Here is a 25,887-nt window from a genome sequence, read left to right as displayed (position 1 = left end):
ACACATTTGCCATATACAGCATAGTCTCAGAGGTCATGCGTGTTTAGAGGTCATCTTCCTCATGTCTCCAGCTCTTTAATATGCAAATAGCAGCACCATGAATGGGGTTAATTAATGTCACAAAATTGCATTTAGTGCAGTTTACAGTGGAATTATCTTGTTTTAATTTACCCTCGGACTTAATTCAACAACAATCATAACATAGACCGTATATTAAATACTATACTATACCGATAACTAAACTTGCATGGGGTTCTCCTATTGTTCCAGCAGGGGTCACTATGGTGCCATAGAAACTGCTGCCTTTTGAAGACAAAGTTGTTGCCTTTCAGAATAATTTGGTCTGTACGCTTCTGTCTTGAAGTAAAAAAAAATATACAACTCAAATAAGAGCCAATTGATGTAAGGAAGAGATGTTTCCTTTCTTTCACAAATATGCGAAATACCTTTTTTTAAAGATAAACATAAACACTAAAATTACAATTCCCTGTAAAACTGTTTTAATGTTATTTTCCGATATTAACTCGTAAAACGCACAAAGCGTCGTCACGTCTGACATTGAAAGTAAACAAGGACGTATAGATTATTTTTTCAAAATAAAAGTATGTAATTATATACCGGCTGGAAACAATGGCGGACGCGTATTCGTACTTTACGTTCGCGTTGTATCATCGGAAGTCGCTATGTGTATTACAGGCAACTTAACACCGCAGCTACACCCCCCCCCCCCCCTTTCCCGTGGATCTCCAGGGACAACGCGCACACGCATAGAGCGCATGTGGCAGACTGGCAGGTGGAAAGCTCAGGCGAGACAGAGCGTTGACGCGTCTACGCTGAAGGGGGACCAGGATAGGCTGGTTCCGGCTCTGGAGGTACTGTAGCTTAGCTGTTTCGGTCGGAGACTCCAGAGATCCCATCCGAGTCCCCTCTGCTGCTGCTGCTGTGGCTCCTGGCGGCTCGGTGAAGGTGAGATGCAAGTACCGTCAGTGCGCACGATGGTCCGGTGTCCCGTTTGACGCGCATCCGTTGTTTACCTGAAAGTGACCATGAAGGACACGGGAGAGTCAAAGGAGCATCAACTAACTGTAAGTTTCAACCGCTTATCGTCCTTGTGTGCTGCATTGTAAGCAATGTGTTTTACCTTTAACTGTTCATTTACACAAGTAAGCAAAACCATTTTAGCAGAACTTGTTATCACCCCCCAAAACTGAAAACGGGGTCTTTTAATTATAGTAGACACGTTGTTGATTACATCCGTGGTGCTGAAAAGTGTCATATATTTTTATATTTCATTAGGAAAAAGGATATTTCATCATTAACTATTTTCTTCAAATTTTACGAAGTTGCAATGAAGGAACTCCACAATCTGCATGTTAACTCTTTATTTTTCAGTTGATTTCCAGTATGATTTCAAATGCAGTATTTGTATGATTGTATTATTAGTTTATGTATCTGCACATGCATAGATTTCCCAGCCCTGCACTGGAAGCTGCTGTGTCCTCAGCCCCGTACCTGAATTATTGAGATGGCTGTTTCAGTTGCCTGGCCTCTCTCATCTAGCATGTAATACACTTTCTACAGGGTGCTGACTGAAGGTGGCCTTATTGATCACCCAGCTGCCTCTGTCACACTAAGAGGTTTTTGTTTTGGAAGCAACACCACAGACCCCCAAACAGGCAACGCATTTCACATCAAATCATTTGTTTTGGTTCATAACAGTGTTGAGGGTAAAACTATCATATTCCTGCTTCTGGTTGTGTGAAAGCACTCGTTATTATTCTGTTCTCTTCCCTGCTCTCTGCTGGGTGAACAGACCCCGGTGCTTATCTGAATCTTTTCTTGAAAAGAGTTCTTGCAGAGTGAGTAAAAATACAACGTCTGACACTTTTAGTGCTTTGTGCTTTATTACTAAGTCCTCCAAAATGCCTTTACGACGGTATAACTCACTATGAGAAAAATGCTCCATCAGACAGGAAACTGACTGAGTGGAATATTGATTCAATTAAATGACTTTGGGGAGAAAAAGCTGATTCATCCATCAAATTTGAAACATCAGATTCAAATATTTATTGTTCCACACGGGAAAGTTGTCTTACAGCTTGTTCGCCAATAAAATCAAAACAACTAAAATAACTGCAGCCAAGATAATAAATGAATAAATCCGATGATAAGAAGATAAAAACGTTACAACAGAGCCTGGAGTGTAATATAGCAGTTTTATTCTCTGTGCTGATATGGAGCGTTTAATGCACAAACTGATAAGGAGTTACTAAAAACCTATTGCAGCTGAGCCTGAGGGGGTCTGACCTGAACCTTCCTCCAGATGGACGCTGCTCCTCACACACGCAGGCTGCTGATCTCCAATAAGCTCACTGGCACCATAGTTACCCTGTATGTAAGAGATGAACTGGGTGTTTGGTATTTTATAACATTTCAGCTGTACATATAATATTGTATAAATGTGACATCATTGTTTTAAAACTGTTACTTTGGATGACATCACTGTTGTAACTGCTTATTGGATGACACCACTTTGTCCGTTTGATGGCATCGTTATCATTTATTTAAGCAACTTACAGTCTGATAATGTCGTAAGAAACGCTGGAAGCAACAGCTTTTTGTCCGTACATTAGGCAGAAGGACGAGGAAATTGACAAATTAGAACAATTGTCCATAAGATATAAAATATCTCTATGCTGGAAAGGACACAGGACGAGCCACTATACTGTTCAAAGGACTTCTATCTTTCAAATTACGTACTCTGCAGCAGCAATCTTATATTCCAGCTCAAGACGTCGATGTTGTTTATGTCTCAAGGATTGTCGACCCTCATGCACGCTCACGTATTGTGCCTGCAGGTGCAGCATCGCTGCATCAATATCTAAAGCTTCCAAAAACAAAACGAGGGACGGCTCGTTTACTGTGAAAGCTGGAGTGCAGTTGCGCGCTGTTGCTATGGTTCCCTCTCAGTCAGCACACGGTTGAATTCATTTTCAAACCCATCAATCCAGGAAAAGTGATTGATTGAATTCAAGGATGGCTAAGTTCACTCTGTGTGCGCCGCAGGTTGCCTTGAGGATCCGACCCCTCAGCGATGCTGAACAGGAGGAGGGGGCTACGATCGTGGCCCACAGAATGGACGACCAGGTAGGAGGGACACTCTTCCTTACCGCAGTGTGTGTTTATGTGTGTGGATATCCTGACATGCATGTGCAGTACGTGTGGTTTGAGTGAATGATGTACTAATGTGTGTGTGTGTGTGTGTGTGTGTGTAGGGAGGAATATGTGCTTCTGACCTCTTCCGGCCTGTAAAGAGGGTAAAGTGCAGGGGTGTCAGTGTACAGCAGTGAGGTTGTTTTTTCAAAAAGTAATAGGTTTGTCTTGCTCAGATGTCACATTTCACTCGTATGTGCGTATGTGTGTGTGTATTACATGACAGTGGATGACTCAGTGTTGTAGTTGTTAGAGAGTGACTGATGGAAGGTGTCCACTTCCTTCCTCACTAGAGTGCATGTGGGGAATTGAACTGTACTTCAAGCAGCCTATTTTCCACAGTGCAGGAGGCATTGAACACATCTCATTCAGGTCATGTTTTCTTTTTCAGTAAGGGTTTTAGACGACAAAAGAAAGATCTTGAACTTGCAGGATGTTGCCGCCGTACGTTTACTGTACGTGTGAGCTCCCCGCTGACCACATTTGCTAGCAACCAGACGTAGCTTCCATTCAGGCGCCGCATCCCTCAAGGAGACCACTTAACCATACTGCGAGCGAGAGTGCGATGATGATGAAGATGGTGCTGTCGATAATGAGCGTTGTGACAGGGACCCTGCTGAGGCGTTTCCTCACTCTGGCTAAGCCGATTGAGGCATTAGCAGACATCGCGGTGTGCGATTTTTCTTAATTGACCGAGACATAAAGCCAGCATGACTAACATTTACCTATAGATGTAACATTCCTGCCTGGAAAACAACATCCATGATAAGTGGAAAAGACAGATCATCCCCTGTTCATGAGATGGGACTTGTTTGTCTTGGTTCTAATTCAATTACACACAGTCTTAAGAACAACTTCAGCACTTCTATGTGCCATGACATCATTAAAAAAGGCCAGGGGGGATTAGAGCTTACGGTAAGGGAGGTAGACATCGAGCTGACGCAGCCACCACAACAAGGCTTGGTTATTATCTCCAGCCAAATAAACCTGCCTGTGTGTGTGTGTGTGTGTGTGTGTGTGTGTGTGTGTGTGTGTGTGTGTGTGTGTGTGTGTGTGTGTGTGTGTGTGTGTGTGTGTGTGTGTGTGTGTGTGATTCACTTTGACCTGCAATGTTGCTTCTCAAATTATCAAAACAGTCATAAGATCCAAAAGGAGTACATTTAAGAACAGGTGCCTCTATACTGTATCTAGGTATGTGCACTTATATAGCTCCGGCTGCACACAAACACAAACAGTGACATATGCTCACACACACACACACACACACACACAAGTCCCTTTGTTTGTGCCATCTACCATATGGCCGTGCAGGGTTGCAGGTAACGCTCAGACAGATTAGCAGGCTGCTGGTGCCTGACTTGACTGACTGGGTGGGTCTGGCTGGCCTGGTAAGAAGCAGACACCTGAAAGCCGCCTAAGCAGAGGAGATGAGCTCTCTGCACAGGTTTTTAACCCCCGATTAAGCCTGCTGCCACCTGCTCCCTCTCTCTCTCTCTCTCTCTCTTTCTCTCTCACACGCTCTCTCTGCTCGACCACCTGTTACTATGTTACCCGCAATTGGCTTATCGGTCCTTTAGAGCAATATGTTGATAGAAGGTGTAGCGAGGCCACGCTGTCAATGAGTTGTTAGCTGCTGCGGTGTCTTTTTATTCTAAACCGATCTCATGTTGGGACTTTGCAGGAACTTTGAAAGTAAACTGAAATCAGCGTGAGAATAGTGAAATTATGTAAGCGTGCCAAACAAGTGGACCTCCATCGAGGCAGGAGAGGCGTGTTGATACGGGGTTGGTTAGGAGGTAATGGTTGGGTAATTAACAGACCAGTCCAGCCAGTGCTGGGCAAGAATCACAGACACGGAACACAACAACACCTGAGGAGACCTGATACTGTTTGGACATGGAAAAAAAAAGGGGGGGGGATGGGGGAGAGAAAACAGTGATAGTGTTTTCACTCAGTATTATGCAGTGAAGCAAAGTAATTCACCACATTTTTACTCATTTAGTTACCAGTCACATATATTTAAGGTTCCATGTAGACCGTTCCTTGATTGGTTCTCCAGGTTTCCACTATTTTCTGATCATTCCATTACTTGAGATGAAACAGGGAATGACGAAAATTCGATTTGCAGAGGCTCGATCCTCGCTTTGTGTCACAGCCCACAATCCAATTCGCCTTTCTTTTGTGTCAAAGATACACTGCAGCCACACGAGGTGGTGCAGTTTCAAAGAGAAGGCATTTTGTAAGGGGCCCCTGAGCGGCGATGCATTTGACATCAGACCACCCGGGACTAGGAGGAGTTGCAGGTGGCGGCTGCACTGCATGGAAGATGAGCAAACAAGCAAATAGGAATGTGACAGCTGTGATGTGAGTTTGGTTTCCTCGCACCACATCCTTGAATCCAGTTCTATCTATCCTCCATCCAGCTTTAAACTCTGGGGGACTACACATGGTGAGATGTTTGGTAATCAATCCGATGTAAACCTAATCCCCTAATCCAGATCAGTTTGATCTCCGTGTTGTGAGGATTCTGCACATGCACACACACGTCTCGTTGCGAGTGTTTACTACCTGCAGGATGTGTCTTTTTTTTCGCTTTAGAACTTGTTAAGCATGTCTTCGGCAGGGCTGACCTGTCACGAGAACACAGTGGGGAATGCTTTATAGTGAGGCCTTGTCTCCATGGAGACACCTCGACAAGGTCAGGGCCATTGTTTGCTCTTCTCTTTGCTGCTCCTCAGTAGTTACAGTCCACTCCATACTCCATCAGGGACAGCAGAGGGCCAGTAAGGGAGGCAGGCAATAACAACCAGAGGATGTTAGTTTTTTTTATACATCCACAGATGTCCAATTGTCAATAACAAACGGCAGTAACTATGTTGTTTTTGGTGGCTGGAGGCTTTTCAGTGTAGCCTGGGGTCGGACTGTAGGTGTGGTAACAATATATCACGTGTAGTAATGCTGTTTGTGTGCAGATAAAAGAGGAATCGTAAAAGTGTTCATTTTTATCACACCTACAGTATAATGGGAGGCAGGGACTTATGCAATATGTCCCCCACTGTGCATTCATTGGTGTGTTTACCTGAGGAAAGAGAACAGGTGGCTCATTCTGATAGGGAAACTCAGCCAGCGGGCAAACACAAATGTCCCATTTTGCCTCTGGGTTCCTGTCAAGATCAAGTTAAAGGCCCTGATCTGAAACAAAAGCAGCACTCAGCGCGTTCCAAGCGAGGGGACTCGATAACGCCGCGCCATGAATTGGAAGATTTGCTTCCTTTGTGGACTAGTAGGCACCTGCGCCGGTCCAGTGTAGAGTTTCTGCCACTCTAGATACAGACAGGTCAGTGAAAAGAGATCTGAATTCCCGTCACTGACTCCTGATTCAGCAGCTTATGACTGGAAACTGGAGGTAAACTCAGTAAAACTTAAGTAGAATCCTGCGTGTTGCTGCAAATGTAGTATCGTCTTCCATTCCGTTCTGCTCCAGTGCGCAATCTTTAAACTAGGGAGGAGAGGAAGAAGGGAAGAGTTCATCCTCGCTTAGTCAATTTAACGAGGCAGTGTGTTTGAATAGTTTCGCATAGTTGGGCGAGCGGGGGGGGGGGAGAGAGGAACTACAAATAGCGCCGTCTTTTTTAGCAGGAAGATTTAACCTCTGCACACAGACGCAGAGCCAGGATCAAGACCGGAGCTAAAAATGGCAACAGCGGCGGAGAGGCAGACGTCTTTTTTTTTACGTTGATTGAGGTCACGCGGAGCAGAGTCCTACTCTCTGTTAATACGCCGACCCTAATAGACCGTCTGACCCTGGAAAGTGCAGGTGGATACACAGCGAGGACGTTTTTAAGAGGCTCATTCGCCCTTTCCTCTCTCTTTTCTCTGACCTCGCCTCTATTCCTCGCCTCGCTCGCGCTCCCTCCCTCCCTTCCTCTCTAATGGGCGTATGGACAAACACATCACGTTCATTTATAATGGCGGTCATTGTGGATGTGAGTGTGTTTGTGTGTGTGTGAGAGTTGTATTCCAGCGACACTGTCTGATCTGAACCCTCCTCCCCTCCCTGCTCCTCCACTCCTAATCTGATGAGAGGGGCCAGGGCGTGGCAGGTAAACAGGAGCGGCTGGAGTGGTCCTGCTGCAGCTCCTTCTGACCACTTCACTAAACACCCCACTTATTGCCGACTACAACCTCCTTGGGGCTACCAACGGCAGCCATTACCCAGAGGAAACAGAAAACCACCATGCATCGAAATGATGTCGTTATGAAATCAGATGATCTGATGAAAGATATTATACGAGCTGTTTGTCGCACAATATGTGTAATGACAAGCGGGGATTGTTGCACCCTGCTGTTGCCATGGGCATCTAGGGCGTCTGAGTCATCCTTATTCCACAAGGGGCGCCAGTAAGGAAGCGATTCACCCAGAGGTCTTTTAATGTATGCAAATCAGCTAATCCCATCTCATGCTCAATGTACAAACGCTCCATGTCAACAAGGCATTTTAGGTTATTTTTGATTGTTTTTCAATTTCAATTTTTCACTTAACTGGATTTGTTCAATGAGTATTCAAAGTAAAACCAATAATAAACTGAGAAATTCACAGCACAAAATCTATTTAAACATTTTTTATTCTCTCAGTTTTATTATTGAAAGGGTTTTTTGTCACTTTTTTATGAGAAGATATCAATCGGCATGTTTCAGGAATTGAAAATTGAGCGTCACTATTTTCAGACAAAACAGAACAATGATGAAGATTGCGGCATTCATGTCACGAAAATTGGAATCAGGTTTAATGATGATGATGGTGATGATGATGATGGTGCACTGCCATATTTTTCTTTATTTGTTTACAGAAATGAAGAGCTTCAGGATATGATTTAATAGGATGTACATGGGCTGGTCTTTGCATGCGCCACGCTGTAACACAAAACAGGAGCACGATGTTCCTCCACTCACCCCCCCCCCGGCCACCTAATACCTTGTACTCAAGCAGGACACACAGGCCAGCCAGAAGTCTTTATTGGACAAATATGGACACAGATTGGCTCCATTAAATGAGCAGGTCATGTCAAAGGTCGGTTCTCTCAGGCAAAATGTACATCAACAGCCAAGAGCCCTCTCAGAATCTTCTAGAAGAATGACTCACTGTTAGCCACTCTGGATTAGAGAATCAGCTGAAAGGATGAAATGTCAAAACGAAATGAAAGATGGAGGGGGAAACGCTGGAAGAGGTGAGGAGTGGTGAGTGGGAGTAATGGTGGACCGATGGAGGAGTAGAGGGGACGAATGGGGGACAGGAAATGAGGACAGAGAAGAAAGGGAGGCAGGGCAGAGATGGTAAAGACAGATAGAGCTGGTGTGGTGACAGTACACACTAATCTCCCCTGTGCCCTTTGTGCCAAGGGAAGGAGAAGGGAGAGAGAGTCCTGAGGGGTTTTCTGAGTGTGTCAGTCATAACAACATGTTGTTTGTCTGGTAAGGCTCTCACACTTATGTCACATTTATATTCTGTTGATTTATCATGATAAGAGGTCTGTATTTTGCTAAGATAACAGTAAAATGTCCCTTCATTTGTAGGGAGAGACAGACTGTGTTTACTCAGTGTGCACGGTGGTACTGTAGCAAGGAAGAATAGATGTGGATCAGTGTGTGTGTTTTTAGCACATTAAAGCATTGCAGAGGTTTCCGAATAGAGCGTCAAAGTCAGTATTCCTTTATCTTAGTATGAACCAGGGACAGCCTGTCTTTACATTTACATTAACTTCTTGATTTGTCCATATTGCAATCCAAAAATGGGATTCTGCCGATCACTGCCTAACAAAGTCATTCCCACTTCATCTATAAGTCCTTGCTGCGGACACGTGTGATGTTGTCATGATCACAAGAGATATGGGTTTTCATGCACGAGACTCATGGACAGAATCTATTTTTCAAAGCCATGTGGAAAGCTCATTAAGTGCTGTTTGCTGCGGGAGATGTGGCGCCGCTAATGGAGGCTTTTTTTGAACCCCACAGGCCATTTTTCACGTTTTAAGATGGAATGAAATGGTCGCTGCCTGAAAATAGGATGTTGTTGAACAGTACTATTACAAATGATGTCATTATACATGAACACGGAGAGGAGAGTTGACTTGACGCTGCACTAAAATGATCACGTGAAAAGCCACTCCAAAGGTCATTATGCCGCATCCAACGCCTTCAATCTCCAAGCCGCGTTCTCCTGCCTCCCGTCTCTCACACCTGGCAGAGACCCGCCATATAATTATAATTAATGATGGTAATAACGGCGCCGTGTCACCACCACCACAAGCCGTGTATCATTCTGTGTGAGAAACGAACGCCAGGTTCAGTCCACAAGTTTGGTGTCGTGAAAACATGAAAAATGCTCTAAATGATTGAATTCTACTTGAATTAGACTCGGCCTAGGTTCTTCATCCATTACACAGATTCTAAAATGTATTAATTAAACCTGAATGGAAGTTATTAGTATCAAAGTGGGTGCAATTTCTCTCTTTCTCTCTACTTTAAGAGGAATGATTACGGTACAAAAAACACCATTAACATTTTTAGTCTCATATTGAGCCCTAATTACAATTCTGCAAATGAATGGACAAAAACTAAAATACCATATTTTGAACAGGGATGCTGGTGTTCACAGATGGACTGAAGTCATTTCCTCTCATTTTGTGACGCAAAAGCAGCAGCTGTGTTCCTGTCTGGCATTGGAATAGACAGGTGACAAAGACCACATAATGTATTTACTAGTTTGATTGTTTATAGTGTGCGTCTGCGTAATTGGCGATTGACCTGGTTTGTTTGTTATGCCTGACCTCTGGCCTCTGGGCCGTATAGCCAGCTTTGATCTTTGATAGCAGCAGCCATCTCTCTCTAGCAGTCCTCTTGTTGTTTTCTTCTTTTCGAGTTGTTTTCCTGTGCAGATAACATTTGTGGTTGCAATAGGAACACTAGATGGGAGAGAATAACTGGGAAAAGGGACGGTAATGAGTTAGGAAGGAAGGAAACACCACATGTCTTACCCATTGGTTGATCTTTCTAGACCTCTGGTTGCATAAGAGGCTTGGAATCCTGTTGCAGGGACCTGCGTCTGTGTGTATGAGTCAGAATTGCGTCAACCGCCGTCTGTCTGTGCTGATCTGACATCACTGTGACAGGCACAGAGACATAATGGCTGGAGTCTGTAAGCTCAGAGGAAGAGCAGACCTTGAACAGCGTGCAATCAAGCTCCCTGTATCAGGTATGCTGTGATCTGCCACACACCTCCCTGTGCTCCAGAGCCCCTGAAATGGGATCTATAGGAGCATTGTTGGGGTGCTGGAAGGTCAGCTCTAAGTGTTTCAATCAGATAACCTGCCACGCTCCGGACGCCGGATTTTCCAAAGCTTTGGTTGCACTTCTAAAGAAGCATCTTGAAAGGTTGCACCGTAAAGGTCACCGCCGAGACCTGAGGCCTTTTTTGTGAGCCTGATCCTGTGTGCTTTGCTTGGCTTTGCTTTGCTGTATTCTCACGGAAAACAAAGACATTGTAGTAAAAAAGTCTCTGCCGATTTGTCATTGTGTATTGAAAGAGAGGCAACACGTGTTTAATTCTTCTTCTTATGACGGATGGCACGAGAGAGATCATTACACACTGTGTATGTGCGTACGGGCTGCACGCATATACAGTAGATTCACACCTGCCTGCGTATGTGCTGGTTCCCCTGTGTGTGTGCATCTTTGAGGCAAACACAGGAGGAGACAGCTGTTGCTGCAGCGCGGCCGTCCTTGGTGTGAGTTACTGCCTCTGTCCCCTTTCTTTCAAAGCATCCAGATGGCTCGTTAGAAAGCAGCGTATGTTGCTTAAAATAGAAACCCTATAATCAAAATAATGTTTCTAAGGTGATTGAACTTCTGCCACCGTTCTAGTGTGTCTATTGAAAAGCAGCACTGGCCTACTGCCAACTTTAGAATGCAGTACTTGACAAATCCAACGGCTACATGCATACTTATGGCTTCATATGGCAAGTACGGCTTCCATTTCCTTTCTATTAGTGTAATGGCAACAGGTGTCTGAGAGGAGGAGGAGGAGGAGGAGTGGTAGTGGTGGGGAGGGGGGGTTCACATCCATCCCCGCTCCCATGGTAACCACAATGTCACCGAGGGATGAGGATTAAAAGAGTCTCTGGGGGAAAACAAGATGCATAGATGGACCGGCGCTTTAGATATGACTGCACATGCACTCGGACAAAAGCGACGGCCTTTATCTCTGTGATGCATGCGAGGTCAGGCCTATGCGCTGGCTAAAAGAAGCACGTAACCTCGTGACCCCACAAACCAGAGCCATAAAATCAAGACACAACCCACGGCCGTAAAAAATGACGCAAGAGTGTGTATGAGGTTGGATGCTATCGCTGGGATTCAGACCTCCTTTACATCTCCTTACTCAAAGGGACGTTTCCTTCTCCATCTCGCCAGGACAGATTTGCTTTCGTAAGAGAAGAAGAAAGACTCAGCCGCCCCATTAGCTAAGTATAGATCCTTTATAGTGGTTTGAATGGATGACCTCTGTCCATCAGACTTCCTCACGCCATACCTGCTGTGTTTCTCCTCCCTCTCTCTCTCTGTAGATGTGAGTTATGTGGGAGTAACTGACAAAAGACTCCTCGAATGTCAGAACATGAATTTTGTAATTTCTGTTACTGCTTCACTAATAAGTTTCATAATTCTATAATACTTCCTGTAACAACAAATCAAACTGTTTGGGTATACATATGTGACTGTAGCAATTATCATTAAACAATCATTACCTAAACGCTAACCCAAAGTTTTGATGTTGCCTTAATTGGGCTTGTTGGGGTCCAGGTCGCGGAGACAACAAGTCGGCAAAGTGTCCAACATGTAACTCTCCCTCGCCGTGTCCTCCAGCTCTTCCTGGGGGATCCCAATGCGTTCCCAGGCCAGATGGGATACATAACACCTCCTATTCATTCTGGGAGCGCCCCATGGCCTGGAGTCCCTCCCCCGGGGGAGCCATCCGGCCGGGACGCATCCTTATCTCATACTTTTTCATCTCCTTCTTTCAGTCCAGTATCCAAACCTGATGCGAACAGATATGTAATCACCAAACTTGAGCTATAGTTACTTAATACTTGTGTATACTGGGCCTGTCCAAATCAAGTGGAAGTGGACACATGCAAACCTGTTGATCCAGTCATGGAGGATGAATACTTAATTGGTACTGGGCATGATAACAGCCTTGTCTTATTCTTGTCTGTAGCTCATTCCTTTGATTCAAAGTGGTCTTTTGTCATCTTATCTGTGATCCATTATTTAACCACACCATCATTTTAAGTGTGATAGAACGCGGTACCGGTTCCAAAAAATTGCGGCTGATGACTACATGACTGCTGACTTTTGTTGCCTGTCTTGGCATCATTAGCCACTTGGCACACAATAGTGGAGCAAGTAAGACAGCCAGGGAGAAGCAGCCAAGTCAGGCAGGCAGGTGAAACCGCAGCACATCCAGGCTTTGAATTATGGATCCAGAGTTGGATCGAGCCGTGCTGTAATCAGCAAGATGGCCAACCAAATCAACCCCGGCGCTTTAACGACCTGAGCCGCGGGTCGTGTTGATTAGAAAAGCTATCGGCCAGGAAAGAGACCGGGGGCAAAGGTTCTCCCATCACACCCCACTGCTTTTTATAGCGTTGAGATAATGCCATCACCCCTAATTGGATTCATGTCATTGCAGAACCAAGCTGTTGTTTTGACTTTGTGTGATCCATGTGAGGATATGAATATTTCAGTGGCTTCTTTTTTGCACGGCCACAGTGCGTAAATTCACACAGTGGCCGTTTGTTTTGTCAGTCTACGGGGTCGAGATGAATTGAAAGTGTCTCTAGTATGCGATGTCTATTGTGATGTAGGACAGCGTGATTAAAACTGTTAGAAATGATAGTTTACAGAGGCTGTCGACCAGCAAATTGCTTTCCATTTCCTCTCATGCGGCGCTTGCATCAATCAGGCTCCGGGCCCGCTCGCGTCAAAATTGACATCTCCTTCAGAGTGCCATGAATTAGTCAGCAGCCAACACAAGTGGGGTGCTGTGTCCCTCTGGATGGAGCGCCAGAAGCCAATTCCATCTCCAGTGGAAAATCTGACCCCGACATCAACCCATAATCTGTTATTGAATTTGACCACGGCTTGAGATGCTTCTTTGTTCCGTGATACACTCAAGGCGCTCACTTGCTTTCTCATAGAAGGTCAGACGCGGTGTCGGGTCAGACACACAAAGTGAGCGTTCAGACAGCCAGACTGATGGATGACAAGAAAGTCAAGTGAGTAGATATCACTTAAGAAGCACTTCAGGAGGAATTGATTCAAAATTCGATTGACTTGCTCTGGATTTCAGCGCTAATCAGTGAAAACAAAGTTAAACTAATGTAAAGGATCTGCTGTGTGACTTCTCCAAGCTTTGACTTTGTGTTTCCAAGATTCAAAGGGAAGACAGGTGTCAGCTCCTAGTTATACTCTGGTGCTTTGGAAGCATCTGCCTCTCTGCCTCTCTGCCTCTCTGCAGCTCATTATCCGTGTCAAGAGTTTGAGCTCGCCCGCCACTTACCAGAACCAGTCTGACATTTGCGTTTATCTTATCAGGCTCTGTGTGTGTTTACTGAATTGTGCGCGTTGTGTTTGTCGAATGGGTTGCCGAGCAGCCGTCACCCCCCCTCCACTCCTAAATGATGACGTTTAATCAATCATCCCTTTTGAGACTGTTGATAGATTCAGGGATGCATTGATCTGGTGTCCCGATGCCTGTGAGTGTGTGCAGTTTTTAAAAAGTACGACAGAACACACATGCCGTCACCTCGCTGGCTCACTTCACACAAGCACTGGCCTCGAGTGATGCAGTCAGTCTCCTCGACTCCTGTGTCTCCAAACGCTCCTTCCTCGCCTCACTAGACGTCAAAGCTAAACAGCTGTTATTGACCCGCTCTTCACCTCAACACGCTTTTGTCTCTCATAAGCCACTTAGTTGAATTCATAGGACAGAACCTGTGCTGGCCAACGTCCTCCAAACTCATGGGGCTTATCTATAATCCAATACCGGCATCAACTTACTCCATATCTCCCTCATAAAGCCCTCGGGGTCCGTGCCCAAGACATCCAGTCTTCTGTTGCCACGGCGCCTGTCATTAAAGCCAGCACCTTATCAGAAGACTTAAAGAAATTAGTGGCATAGAATCTCTCCGGGCAGCAGCTGGTGTGTGTGCACGTTCATGGGTGGGGACTGTGTGAGGTACTGTTACAAGACACACAGATGACAGATGGGAAAAGAGGTGTCATCAACACCCTGCGCCTTAATGATTTCCCACTGACAAAATCATGCACACTTGCACACACACTATTTGATACCTACCGCAATTATCTAAGAGCATTGTTCCGTGCTCATCAGCTTTCTGTAAGAACACAGGTACACACACACACACACACACACACACCTTTGACGGACACCTCCAAGCTCTTCAAGGACACAATCATGTACTTGCAGAGCTGGCTGTCAAAGGCATCAAACAGGCAGAGAAAAGTATTATCTTCTATGCGAGACGGTAACTTTCCTGTGAAACACAATCAGATGTCGCACTGGAAAGAAACGTTAGAGGAAAAGCAGGAAATGAAAAGGATGATGATGAAGAGGAGGGTGAGGAGGAAGGAAAGGCGAGGCGTTAGAGAGAAAGTAGCTGCTTGCTCTGCCTCCTCTGGTCAGCGGGGTCTCTTCCTCTCCATGCGCAGTGTTGTCGCTGTTGCAGATTAAAGGAAAAAGCTAGATTCTTCCCTCTTACCCTCCTCTTCCTCCCCCCTTAGTAATCCAGCTCCCTCTCCTGACGCCCTTCACGTTGATTGCGGCCCCTGTGCCGGGCCGCTCCCTTCATCTGGCCGTTGTCAGTTTATTAAAAGTCAGATCTCCCCTCTTGAATTTCAATTGAGAGGCTTCAAAGTGAGCGGCTCAGTGGTTGAGGGGTCATCAAACAAGCGCCGGGTGCTTCAGCACGGCGGGTCTCAGAGGAAAACCCCTGCAGAACAGAACAGAGCGCTAACACACACAGCAATGCCTCAGTCAGAGATTATTTGAAATTAGCACAGCGGTTGACAGCGACTTGTTTTGATTGCAACTCTTCTCTGAACTTTTCTACCGGTTAAGTAGCAAACCCTTTTTTGAGCTGAACAAATGTCCCTCAGCTCCCACAAACTAACCCTCCCAGTGAATTACATCAGCTCTGATCGATCCGCTCCATCCGTTGTCAACAGTGATACAGTTATTTCCGTCTGACATCATGCGGTGCCGTTTTCGTGACGATCAAGCGGGTGAAAAGGCTTTTGGAAAGCTATAATTTACAGTTGGTGGCACATCCGGAACAATGAAACAGCTGAATCTCTATGCACAGAGCGACGCACACCTTTACTGTGCAAACACTCCTGCGATCACTGTAAGCACATTTGTACAACCCGACCTCTCCCTGTGTTGTCTTTGAATACACTTCATTGAGCTGGTATCTCACATACAGTAGATGCAATGAATGAACTTGTTGTGTTGGCTGGTTGTATAGTTATATGTTATATAGGCAGGATTCAGCGTATGACAGATGGCTTCAACGGACGCCTCTTTGCATACACGCTTGTCCCTGTTCTGCTATTCTTGTCACAAGGACACACTCAGACCTACTGTAGGAGCTTTCAATGACAGTTTGAATTCAATGGTGGAAGAAAACATCCATCTCTCACTCTACTGCCTCTTCCTCACTTCCCCTTGTCTCCACCTGACGTTTGTGTCCTTCTCCTTGACTCTAGATGGTGGTCTTGATGGACCCCATGGAGGACCCAGACGACATCCTGCGTGCCAACCGCTCCAGGGAGAAGACTTACATGTTCGATGTGGCATTCGACTACCTAGCCAGCCAAGTCAGTCAAAAGAAAATACATAAAAAAAAACCTGCAAATATGAATATCAGTCAGTAGAAGATGTAACTCGTATTTTCTTCTTCGTTCGCAGGAGGAGGTTTACCGAGCTACAACCAAAGGACTGATTGAAGGCCTCATATCAGGCTACAATGCCACTGTGTTTGCCTACGGACCCACAGGTGTGTGTGTGTGTGTCTTTGTATCTAGGTGCTCTGTTGCATGTATGCGTGTACATGTACGCGGTTGTGTGGACTTATGCTTTTGTTCAGGGTTCTCATATGAATAATTACAGCGTTCTGAATGAATAGAGGCGTGGTACTCACCGTTTAAATGCCTTTGCTATTCTATAAGACCTCACTCGCCTCTGTATTATTCATCAGAAATATGAACATCCCTTTCCTCGCCTGTTTGGTTTTGAATCTCCACATGAACCTGATTGGAAAATGCGTTACGCTCAACGTCCCGCTGATTCAGTGGGATGATGCAGACCGCCAAAGCATTATTCCCTCCTCTCTCTAAGTCATCCATCTGTCCTTCAGATCTTGTTTTTCCTCCTTCTGTCTGTCCGTCTGTCTTAGAGATCTGTATCCTCTTGTGCAGGTTTAAGCTCATATACCTGTGAACACACCTACATAGACTGCATGAACCATTTCACAGATAGAGCATGAAAAGTTCCAGCAAGACGGTTAGTTTGGGAGTTAGTTTACTTTATGAAGGTAATGACAGCATTTGAAAGCATCCATAGAGATTGAGATTAAAGGGACAAGCGAGTAATAACAAATAAAATTATGGACAGCTGTTGGAAGAATTTATTCAAGGTTGCCACTCTGCATGGAAAACACACACTCAGATATCATCTATTGTTATCAGCAATTATCTATTAATGAAGCTGTATTGCGTTGGAGAGAAGGTGCAAGAGGAGCACCCGGGTTTAATCTAACGTGAAGATTATAGACGGTAATGAGAATAAATCCATTAAAAACTTATGATATCACACAATCCTAACACACTCAAACACCTAGAGAAAATTCTGAATCCATTTTGGGCTTCATTTAGATTGAGGAGGTGAGGTACGGGTACTTGGCGCCGTTTTTCTTCAATCTCATCTTGTCTTTTCAGGTTGTGGGAAGACATACACCATGCTGGGGACGGATAAGGAGCCTGGCATTTACGTACGCACACTGAACGACCTGTTCCGTGCCATCGAGGAGACCAGCGACGACATGCAGTACAGCGTCTCCATGTCATATCTGGAGGTGAGAAAACACCACCAAGATCATCCGTTGCAAGTATTATCGATGTTATTAATGGCTTTTGTGTGGGATTCAGTGCCGGTTTTGAATCAAGAAGAGCCACCATGTTTATATAACGTATGATCGCACGATGGTCCATTACCAACCTAGTAGCATCAGCGGAGATCAAACTCCAAACATGCTTAGGGACTGAGGATATTTGTCATTCTTATCGCTTATCTGCTACTCAACACCCACAGAAGTTGGATAAAGATTAACAACGGTTATAAAACACCACAGTAAGTGAGTCAATCGGAGCTGAAACCACCACAAAGCCGCAGGTGTGGAGTGATCTGTGCTCATGTTGGCTTAGTGATTATCTAAAAAGCCTTTGCCAGTGAATGATAGGAAAAGAAGGCAAATGATGGCAGTTTCTCAGTGTGCCTACTGGTCCAGAGTTTGTTCCGGGTTCTAATCTTTATAACGACAAGCAAGGTGGCACATAGCAGCGGCTGAGCCTCGCCGTCATCTGTTATTGAGGTTACAGAATTCATTTTGTTGTTCATCGTTCATGAAGGCCTATTCAATTCCCATTTTTTACCTTTTTATGTAACATCAGCAGTCTCATTTAGGGGCAGAAAATAGGTTCTTAAGTTTTTTAAGGACGGATTGCACAAGGTGAGAGTGTGTTAATGAAGATGAATGCTTCTTGTAGTATGTGCGGCTTTGGTTTGTCCAAGTGGGACCTGAAAATAGATCATGGGAGACAGAGAAAAGAAAAGAAAGAAAGAATTCAAGAAGAATTTAACCTGAATTTCAAGAGAGAAATGGAGAAGGACATTATCCGACCTCCAGCTCACAATGAAAATGTCAAAATGGAAGAACTTTCTGTGTTCAGGTAAATGATTTTGCATGTAACCCATATTTCAAAGCACTGTGCTTATGCTCAGGGATTGATCTTGTTATTCAAACGTTGCTCTTAAGTACCGTAGATGTGCTGCGTGGGTGGACATGGAAATTTTCATAATAAATGTCAAGCACAGAGTTTTGATTTTCTCTGACTCGTACTGAACTCTTCCGTACAAATCCTGACACAAGGCTGTGTATGTGTCGTGTGTTTGCCGTTACCAGGGAGCAATCTGTTGCTACTGCTGTCCCAACACAAAGAGGTTAAATGGCGTTTTACAGCCTCTCTGAGCGACGTACACATCTGCTCCTCTTCATTCTCAGACTGCACTCTCTTTCACGCGTTCAGGCTCTAAAACACACACACGACACATATGCGCCAAAAGCTCGTAAATATACACTCTATAGAACAAATATACTGACTTGTATGCTCCAGCAGGCATGCATGGCCGCTCCCACACACACAGTTCGCTCCCCTTCCATGCTTGTATTGCACAGCTCTTCTGGCAGCAACGAAGGAGCAGAATGTTTGTTTCTGTTAAAAAATAACACAATAAACAGCCCATAGTTAGTGTCTGTGAAAGCATCGCCATCTTAGAGTTTGTGGCTGGGGTCTGTCCACACACACGCAGAATTCCATCCTCCTGGACGTTCCCTGTTTGTCATCCAGTGGTCACTTCCCCAAATATGACTTCCTGCAACAGGAAACGCCTATTATGGGGAAATGGAGACTGTTGCAACTGTTGCATTCAATTTCTACTGTACTCAGCAACGTGGATCGCCAAGGTTGCCGCATTATGTCTCAAGATGTTTATTTGATGTGGATGGGGATGCATTCAGCCGGTAATTCTGTCCTTTGCTCTCTCCGTCTCTTTAGATCTACAACGAGATGATCCGTGACCTGCTCAACCCTTCCTCGGGTTTCCTTGACCTGAGAGAAGACTCGAAAGGAGTGATTCAGGTCGCTGGTATCACCGAAGTGTCAACTATCAATGCCCAGGAGGTGAGACACACGGACACACACACACATATACACACACAAACCTTCTAACTTCTAACCTATTTTCCACAAAAGATCTGCTTTGTGGGTCATAGGGCAGATTTCTTCCAGTGCAGCTGAACATACATGTCTGTTTTTCAGATCATGGAGTTGCTAATGAGGGGCAACAAGCAGCGCACGCAGGAGCCCACAGCGGCCAATCAGACATCGTCTCGCTCCCACGCTGTGCTGCAGGTGGCTGTCAAGCAGCAAAGCCGGTGCCGAGACGTCCTGCAGGAGGTCCGCTTCGCACGCCTCTTCATGATCGACCTCGCTGGGTCTGAACGAGCAGCGCAGGTGTGTGTGTGTGTGTGTGTGAGCCTGACTGATAAAAGATAGGTGCATGTTTTTTCTGCTTTTTTTTTATATCCCTGTGGGTGTCCATGTTCCTGCCAAGACCACCTCCAAGTTCAAAGACGAGGCTGCTGTGGTCATTGCACACACTGCTGCCTGTTCAAACCAGCACAGGACCACAATATGTAACAACAGTCCAGAGTCCACAGACTGATATTCATATAAACCTCAGGAGGCGTTAATAGACATTATAGCCCACTTTGGAGTTATTGGCACTTTAAGTAATTCACTGACCTTCTGTCTAAATAGGTTTCATCACCTTAGGATCAGGACAACAATTGGTTTTAAAGCATCTCCAAGACGTTTTAGTAAACAACCTACTCAAAGTACAAATGAGAAACAATTGCAATTAACCTAATCCAGAATGATGTCTTTCTGCCAAACCATTATAGGAAGATCACATCCGACAGTACGACAAATTACCATGATTACCAAATAGACGTTGTTGCTACAGGCCCAATTTCATTTTCCAGCACAGCCACTTACACGGTGTTATCTGTTATTTTGAGAATGTTGTCCCTGAAGTGCCGCCATACTGTTAATCCTCGCGTGGTGTATGAGCGCGGCCGCGACGAGTATCCATCACACCAAGGAGTTTTTTGGCTTTTATTCTCCCTTTGTCCTTCTCTTTCCAAGCAGTTCATTGAGAGATCACTTTTGCGGTTTGTGGCTGTCGCATTCAAATTGAGTCTGCTATTGTGCGCCGCTGAGATGAATGGCTTGTCATTTGTTACCCATGTTAACACTGTCATGTCCTCCGCACACCACAAAAACAACATTGAAACAGTCTTTGGGTCAGAGCACTTACTTACCATGGAGACTGTTTGAAAGGTTAACCAGCTGAAGCCTTCTCCTGACGTATCATGCTTACGGCCTTCACTATGAAAAGTGCAGAACTGAGAGGCGTTTGTCACTTTGGAACATTTTCTCTGCCAATAAAGAAGAGAAATGCACGCAGTTAGCGAACAGTGTTTCTTTCTAATTACTGGAGGCAGTTGATGGATGAACCTGGCAAAGTATTGATGGATGTACCGTAGGATGTGATGCCATCTGCTGGCCAACAATGGAAGCAACATTCTTTCTCTTTGTCTTTGTGTCTCTCTCTCTCTCTCTCTCCCCGTCGCTCGCTCTCAGACTCAGAACAGGGGTCAGAGGTTGAAGGAGGGCGCCCACATCAACCGCTCCCTCCTCGCTTTGGGCAACTGCATCAATGCTCTGAGTGATAAGAATGGCCACAAGTATGTCAACTACCGAGACAGCAAGTTGACTCGTCTACTGAAGGTTTGGCAACTTAACAATCCTTCAACTGAACAACTTCCACCACACTGTTAGTTCTGTCTTCTAAGTTCTTCCTTGCTTTCTTGTTCTCTTTGCTCAATAGGACTCCTTGGGCGGTAACAGTCGTACGGTCATGATCGCCCATATAAGCCCCGCCTCCATGGCTTTTGAGGAGTCTCGTAACACACTGACATATGCTGACCGTGCCAAAAGCATTCGAACACGGGTAAGCGGGTAAAACATTTCCACAAATTCACAAAACTATCCTTCAGTTTGTATTCTATTATGTCAACTTTGTTCATAATGTTTTATTTGTAACTAGTACTACTGATTCTAATTCATTCACTACAAAGAAAGCACAGGAATAGTCCTTCAATCTGTGTAAACATGAGGTCATTTCTGTCTGTGCACTCCAGGTAAAGAAGAACCTGATAAATGTGTCATACCACATTGCTCAGTACACCAACATCATCTCAGACTTGCGTTGTGAGATCCAGAGGCTCAAGAAGAAGATCGCCGATCAGGCAGGACGCCAGCTCAACTCAGACAGGGCTGACATCCGCCATGTCCAGGGTAAAGCCTTGTCCTCTTCCGCCTTCGGTACACAGTTCCTTCGTAATTCCTTCTTTTGGCCTGATTCATAAATACTGTGAAATCTTGAAAAGTGCATATTGGAACTGATGCAAATGCTGCATAATCTTAAATTCCGCCTCCACTTGTGTCCCGTCCGGTAGCGGAGGTCCAGGCCCACTCCAGTCAGCAGAGTCGGGCTGAGATGGACCAACTGAGGGAGAAGCTGCTGGACGCCTTCCGCCAGCAGATGGAGATCAGGAAGAGCCTGATGGAGCTTGATAACAGCAACATGGAGATCCAGATAGACACCTCCAAACATCTGCTAACCATTGCAGAGTCAGTGTTTATGATTTGCTTTCCTTCCTCCAATATCCAATATCAAACAATATACACTATACCTATGCTGTATAATATTCAGAGGGTTGCAGGGGTTGTAATAATCACTGAAGATGTGTTTATTCCTAGCTGGGAGCAGGAGCGGAGTCGACGCAGAAGGAAATGGCGTGCAGAAAGGAAAAAGGAAAGCCTGAATAAGGATGAAAGCGAGAAGGAGTCGGACTGCCCAGAGTCTCCCCCAGACAGCTCAGAGACTCGGGAGGTTGCCCTGGCCCGGGAGAACCTGGTCACACTTATGACTGAACAGAAAAAGATCCACAAACAGAAGGTAGGAGTCCACCAGCTTTAAGAGATAAGATGTCAGGCAGCAGTTATGCAAACACAAAATCTGACTTCCTTTCTTAACTCGTCGGTCCTTCAGGTGTTGCTCGAGCGCAGGTTTTTGGAGCTGCGGGATCGGGCGCGGCGCTTGGAGGAGCTGCTCCCTCGGAGAGTGAGCTCAGAGGAGCAGCGCGAGGTCCTGTGCCTCCTCTGCAAGGTCCACGAGCTGGAGATCGAAAACGCCGAGATACAGTCCCAGGCACTGCTCAAAGACAACGTCATCCGCCAGAAAAACTTTGTGGTGCAGCGCTTCGAGCAGCACAGACACCTGTGTGACGAGATCATACAGCAGCAGAGGCAGTTCATCAACGGTGTGTATCAATTTCTTTCAAGAGGCTTTTTGGAGGCATAGAAACTTTTTTAAGGGCTGGCTGAATCGTATCTTTGTGTGTTCCAGACCATAGTCTACTAGTACCCCCCCACCTCCAGGAGCTGTATAACATGTACATGAGGCAGCTAGGTGAGAGGAAACTGGACAGAGCCATGGCCCTGGATAAAGTGACCACTCGACGTACCATCAAGGTAGCCTCAGAATGCAAGGAATTACATATACACACTCACAAAAAGCCCATTTCATACTGCAAAATCTATTACATATAATCACATTTGTTTTTAAAGATGGATTAATCTGATTCCAGTGCTTGTGTTGACGCGTGTCTCTCTGAATGTGTCGTGTCCAGGAGGGCTCTCTACCCAGGATCGCCCTTCCCGGTCAGTGTCGTGACAACTTGCAGGACATGGACTCAGATCAGGAGAGCATACGCAACATGGGGCCCGATAACAGACGAGCACAAGCTAAAATCCGCAGACACACTTTGCCTCCGATTCTGCCGGAGTCAGAGGGGTAAGAGCGTCATTAAAGAGCAGAGCTGCAGAACAGATCCAAACAACAAACTCAACTGACTTTGTCATGTTTGATTGCTCTCTTGTGACAGAGACAATAAAGTGTTTAAGAGCAGCCCTCATGCCAGACAGATGAAAAACTCGGTTCTAATGACGCCGCCTCCCATCCACGTCAACAGAAAGGGCAACAGAGAGGTGAGAGCAGTTCTAACCAGTATGGATCTACACAGGTTCAATTCACAGGCGTGTCAGAGCAGTGACCTACATGCTGTAGAATAACACGGCCTAGTTAGGTGTTACCTTTCATCTGCAGCAGTCCTTTTCACTGCTAGTTATCTTACAAACTGCAAACCCACATCATTACCTTTTGAAACATTGTATCAGAGTGCAAAGAAGCATTACAACCATCTAATGCTCTTTATTTTGAAATGTATCAGAGGTGTGATTCATAGACAAGATGATATTAAGGAGAGTTATGACTCATCACACACTCCACTCGTAGATTTGGAGTGAAGTGCTATGAGATCTCTGTATGTATGAGTACTTGAATACAAACTTCCTTTCTAGAAATAACCTTAAAATGAAGGAAACAAAAAAAGGAGGATGCCATGCCTGTTCATGCGTGATTATATACTTCCTCTCTGTGTGTTTTCCACCTGCAGCTGCAGCCACTGGTGGCAGAGAGCTCACTGAGCTACAGCCATCTCAGCCACAGTGTCAGCAGCCACCTGGACTCGTCCCCCGAGAGCAGCGAGGCAGGTGCAGATGTCCCTCTTTCACGAAATGGTGAGTTGTCTTGCCTAAGAAGTGTGAGTGTCAGATACGGAGGCTTCTCATTGGATTTTGGTGCTTGAGTTGATCTATACATCTAGCATTTTAGGGGCCCTAGGGTGCATTGTATTTTAATGCATATTTCTCAGATATTTGCCAAGAAACATACAACGTGTAACTGAATGCATCAAAAATAGATATCTAATTCATATTTAAATTGGTGATCGAATTCATACAGCGACCCTTTCTTTGTTTCTCCACAGAGAGGCAGCAGATCCTAAAGGGGGTTCAGAACATTGCAGTAAAGGCTGCCCGCCGACGCACTAAAGCTCTGGAGGTGGATGCTCTGCGTTTGCCCCCTCCTTCCTCTCCCCTGGACCCCAAGAAGCAGAAGAGTAGCCTCTCTCTGAGTGAGGCGCCCCCCAGAGGTTTGTCCCTGCGGCACGGCAGGCAGCCCAGCCCAGAACTCAGACACGCCACCTCAGACGACAACCTGTCCAGCAGCACTGGGGAGGGCCCCGTTCTGCAGGGGACGTGGACACGCCCGCGCAACCGCCAAGTCACCAACAAGAACCAAACCCCCCGTGATGTGGACTTTGAGGCTCGCCGCAGGAAGAGGCGCTCACGTTCCTTCGAGGTCACTGGTCAAGGGGTGAGTATTTTTATTTACTGCACAATTTCAAAAAAGTGCTTCAAGAGACTCTGATGTATTTACATTAAACACTATTTTTGTAGTAAAAGCTTAAACGAATAATCATCACCTGTCTTATCAATTATTAGTCAGCTGTACACTGCTTTAGGAAAAACTCAACAGAAAAACAGCCTCTCAACAAAAGTGTGTAAGAGGAAGGGTGCTAAATAATTCATCCCCTTGCTCACAGCTGCCAAGCTTCCAAACCAAGACGACCATAGCCCAGAGGTTCCGTCCTCTTGACAGCACATCAGACCCCCACCTCCACATCAACGGTCAGCCCCAGGCTCCCCAACTGCGTCCCCAGTACAGAGGGGTCCCTCCTCTCACCAAACTAAGGGCACCACACAGCAACCAGCAGCAAACAGGTAAACCATTGTGTCTGTAACGTTGGAGAGAATGTTTTTATTAGAATGTTTGGGTTGTTTCTATGTCTCATATCTTTTCACGGCCATCACCACCACAGGCTCGACTGCTGAATCCTCCACAGCCAACAATCTGAAGAAAGTAACCCAGCTCCGGCAGCCCCAGCCTCTCCTTTACATCACCACCACCAGCACCGGAGGCCAACGCACACGCAAACACTGAGCAGTCGCCTGTTCGGATGTCACGCTGCTCCGGGTGGATTCAAATGTTTGGAGCTCGACATAACACAAATGCTGTGGTTTAACATAAGAGGGGAACCTGGATTTGATTAGAAAAGCAAAATGGATATTTGACTATTGGCTGTGTAAAATCTTCATAATGACCAGCGGCCTACCGTCAGGCTGTGAAACTAGACAAGGACAACTGAGTAAAAGACTCGATCGTTATGATTGTTGTGCACTTCTGTACTCAAACTCCATGTTGACATATTCTCATGTACACAGAGTTTCGCCTTTTTCTCAACCAAACATGACCGTTACATGTCATGCTTTTGTGTCGACGTGCTCACCCCGAGCATTGAATACATATAGCACCACAACATGCTTTCCCAAATAACTTCTCTGTATTTTAATGAATTATTTAACTGTTGCCTTTTATGTTACCAAATTGTTGTTATTGACATTGTTTTCATAATTTCTACTTTCTATGTTTTATTTTGTACATTTTTTTTGTACCCAAATAAATTGCAATGAAATGGCAAATGGAAACGTGTTGTTTGTTCCAGAGTCTGATTCAGTGTTCTTTAAGATAATGACTTATTTTCCTGCATCACGACAGAAATCCAACATATTTACATAATGCAAATGCAGGGCAGCCTCTTGCATCGAATGTCTCTGATCATGACCCTGTCCATCTGCAGACGAGTCAGTTCCTACTGTATCCGCCTGCAG

General features: G+C 45.4%; 1 protein-coding gene across 2 annotated transcripts; it reads left to right on the top strand.

The window, feature by feature from the left end:
• Positions 1–788: 788 nt before the first annotated feature.
• kif19 (kinesin family member 19) lies at positions 789–25,611 on the top strand. 2 transcript variants are annotated; one of them, XM_076152024.1, is made up of 20 exons: positions 789–1,085; positions 3,067–3,147; positions 16,057–16,167; positions 16,259–16,346; positions 17,287–17,423; positions 19,183–19,308; positions 19,447–19,641; positions 20,833–20,979; positions 21,080–21,202; positions 21,393–21,549; positions 21,711–21,885; positions 22,015–22,213; positions 22,307–22,577; positions 22,664–22,788; positions 22,947–23,110; positions 23,202–23,304; positions 23,772–23,895; positions 24,144–24,532; positions 24,762–24,939; positions 25,038–25,611. In XM_076152024.1, exons 1-20 carry the CDS (start codon positions 1,047–1,049, stop codon positions 25,157–25,159), a joined length of 3,054 nt encoding a protein of 1,017 aa, XP_076008139.1. In that variant the 5' UTR covers positions 789–1,046; the 3' UTR covers positions 25,160–25,611. The 2 variants fall into 2 exon arrangements, with proteins under 2 accessions (XP_076008139.1, XP_076008138.1); XM_076152023.1 differs by having other exon boundaries at positions 21,393–21,576.
• The last annotated feature ends 276 nt before the right edge of the window (positions 25,612–25,887 follow it).

This window comes from Genypterus blacodes, unplaced genomic scaffold (assembly GCF_046128005.1).
Source record: "Genypterus blacodes isolate CSIRO-AG114 ecotype Tasmania unplaced genomic scaffold, CSIRO-AGI_Gbla_v1 ptg000055l_1, whole genome shotgun sequence".
Classification (NCBI taxonomy): Eukaryota; Metazoa; Chordata; class Actinopteri; order Ophidiiformes; family Ophidiidae; genus Genypterus; species Genypterus blacodes.
Note: the sequence above shows the minus strand (reverse complement) of the source record. Positions and strands in the feature narration are given on the sequence as shown.

Bases quoted from the DNA above. Each gene is read 5' to 3' on its own strand.
- kif19 (XM_076152023.1), top strand. From the start codon at position 1,047: ATGAAGGACACGGGAGAGTCAAAGGAGCATCAACTAACT. The intron at 19,309-19,446 runs GTGAGACACACG...TCTGTTTTTCAG, and splicing joins CAACTATCAATGCCCAGGAG to ATCATGGAGTTGCTAATGAG. The intron at 19,642-20,832 runs GTGTGTGTGTGT...GCTCGCTCTCAG, and splicing joins GGTCTGAACGAGCAGCGCAG to ACTCAGAACAGGGGTCAGAG.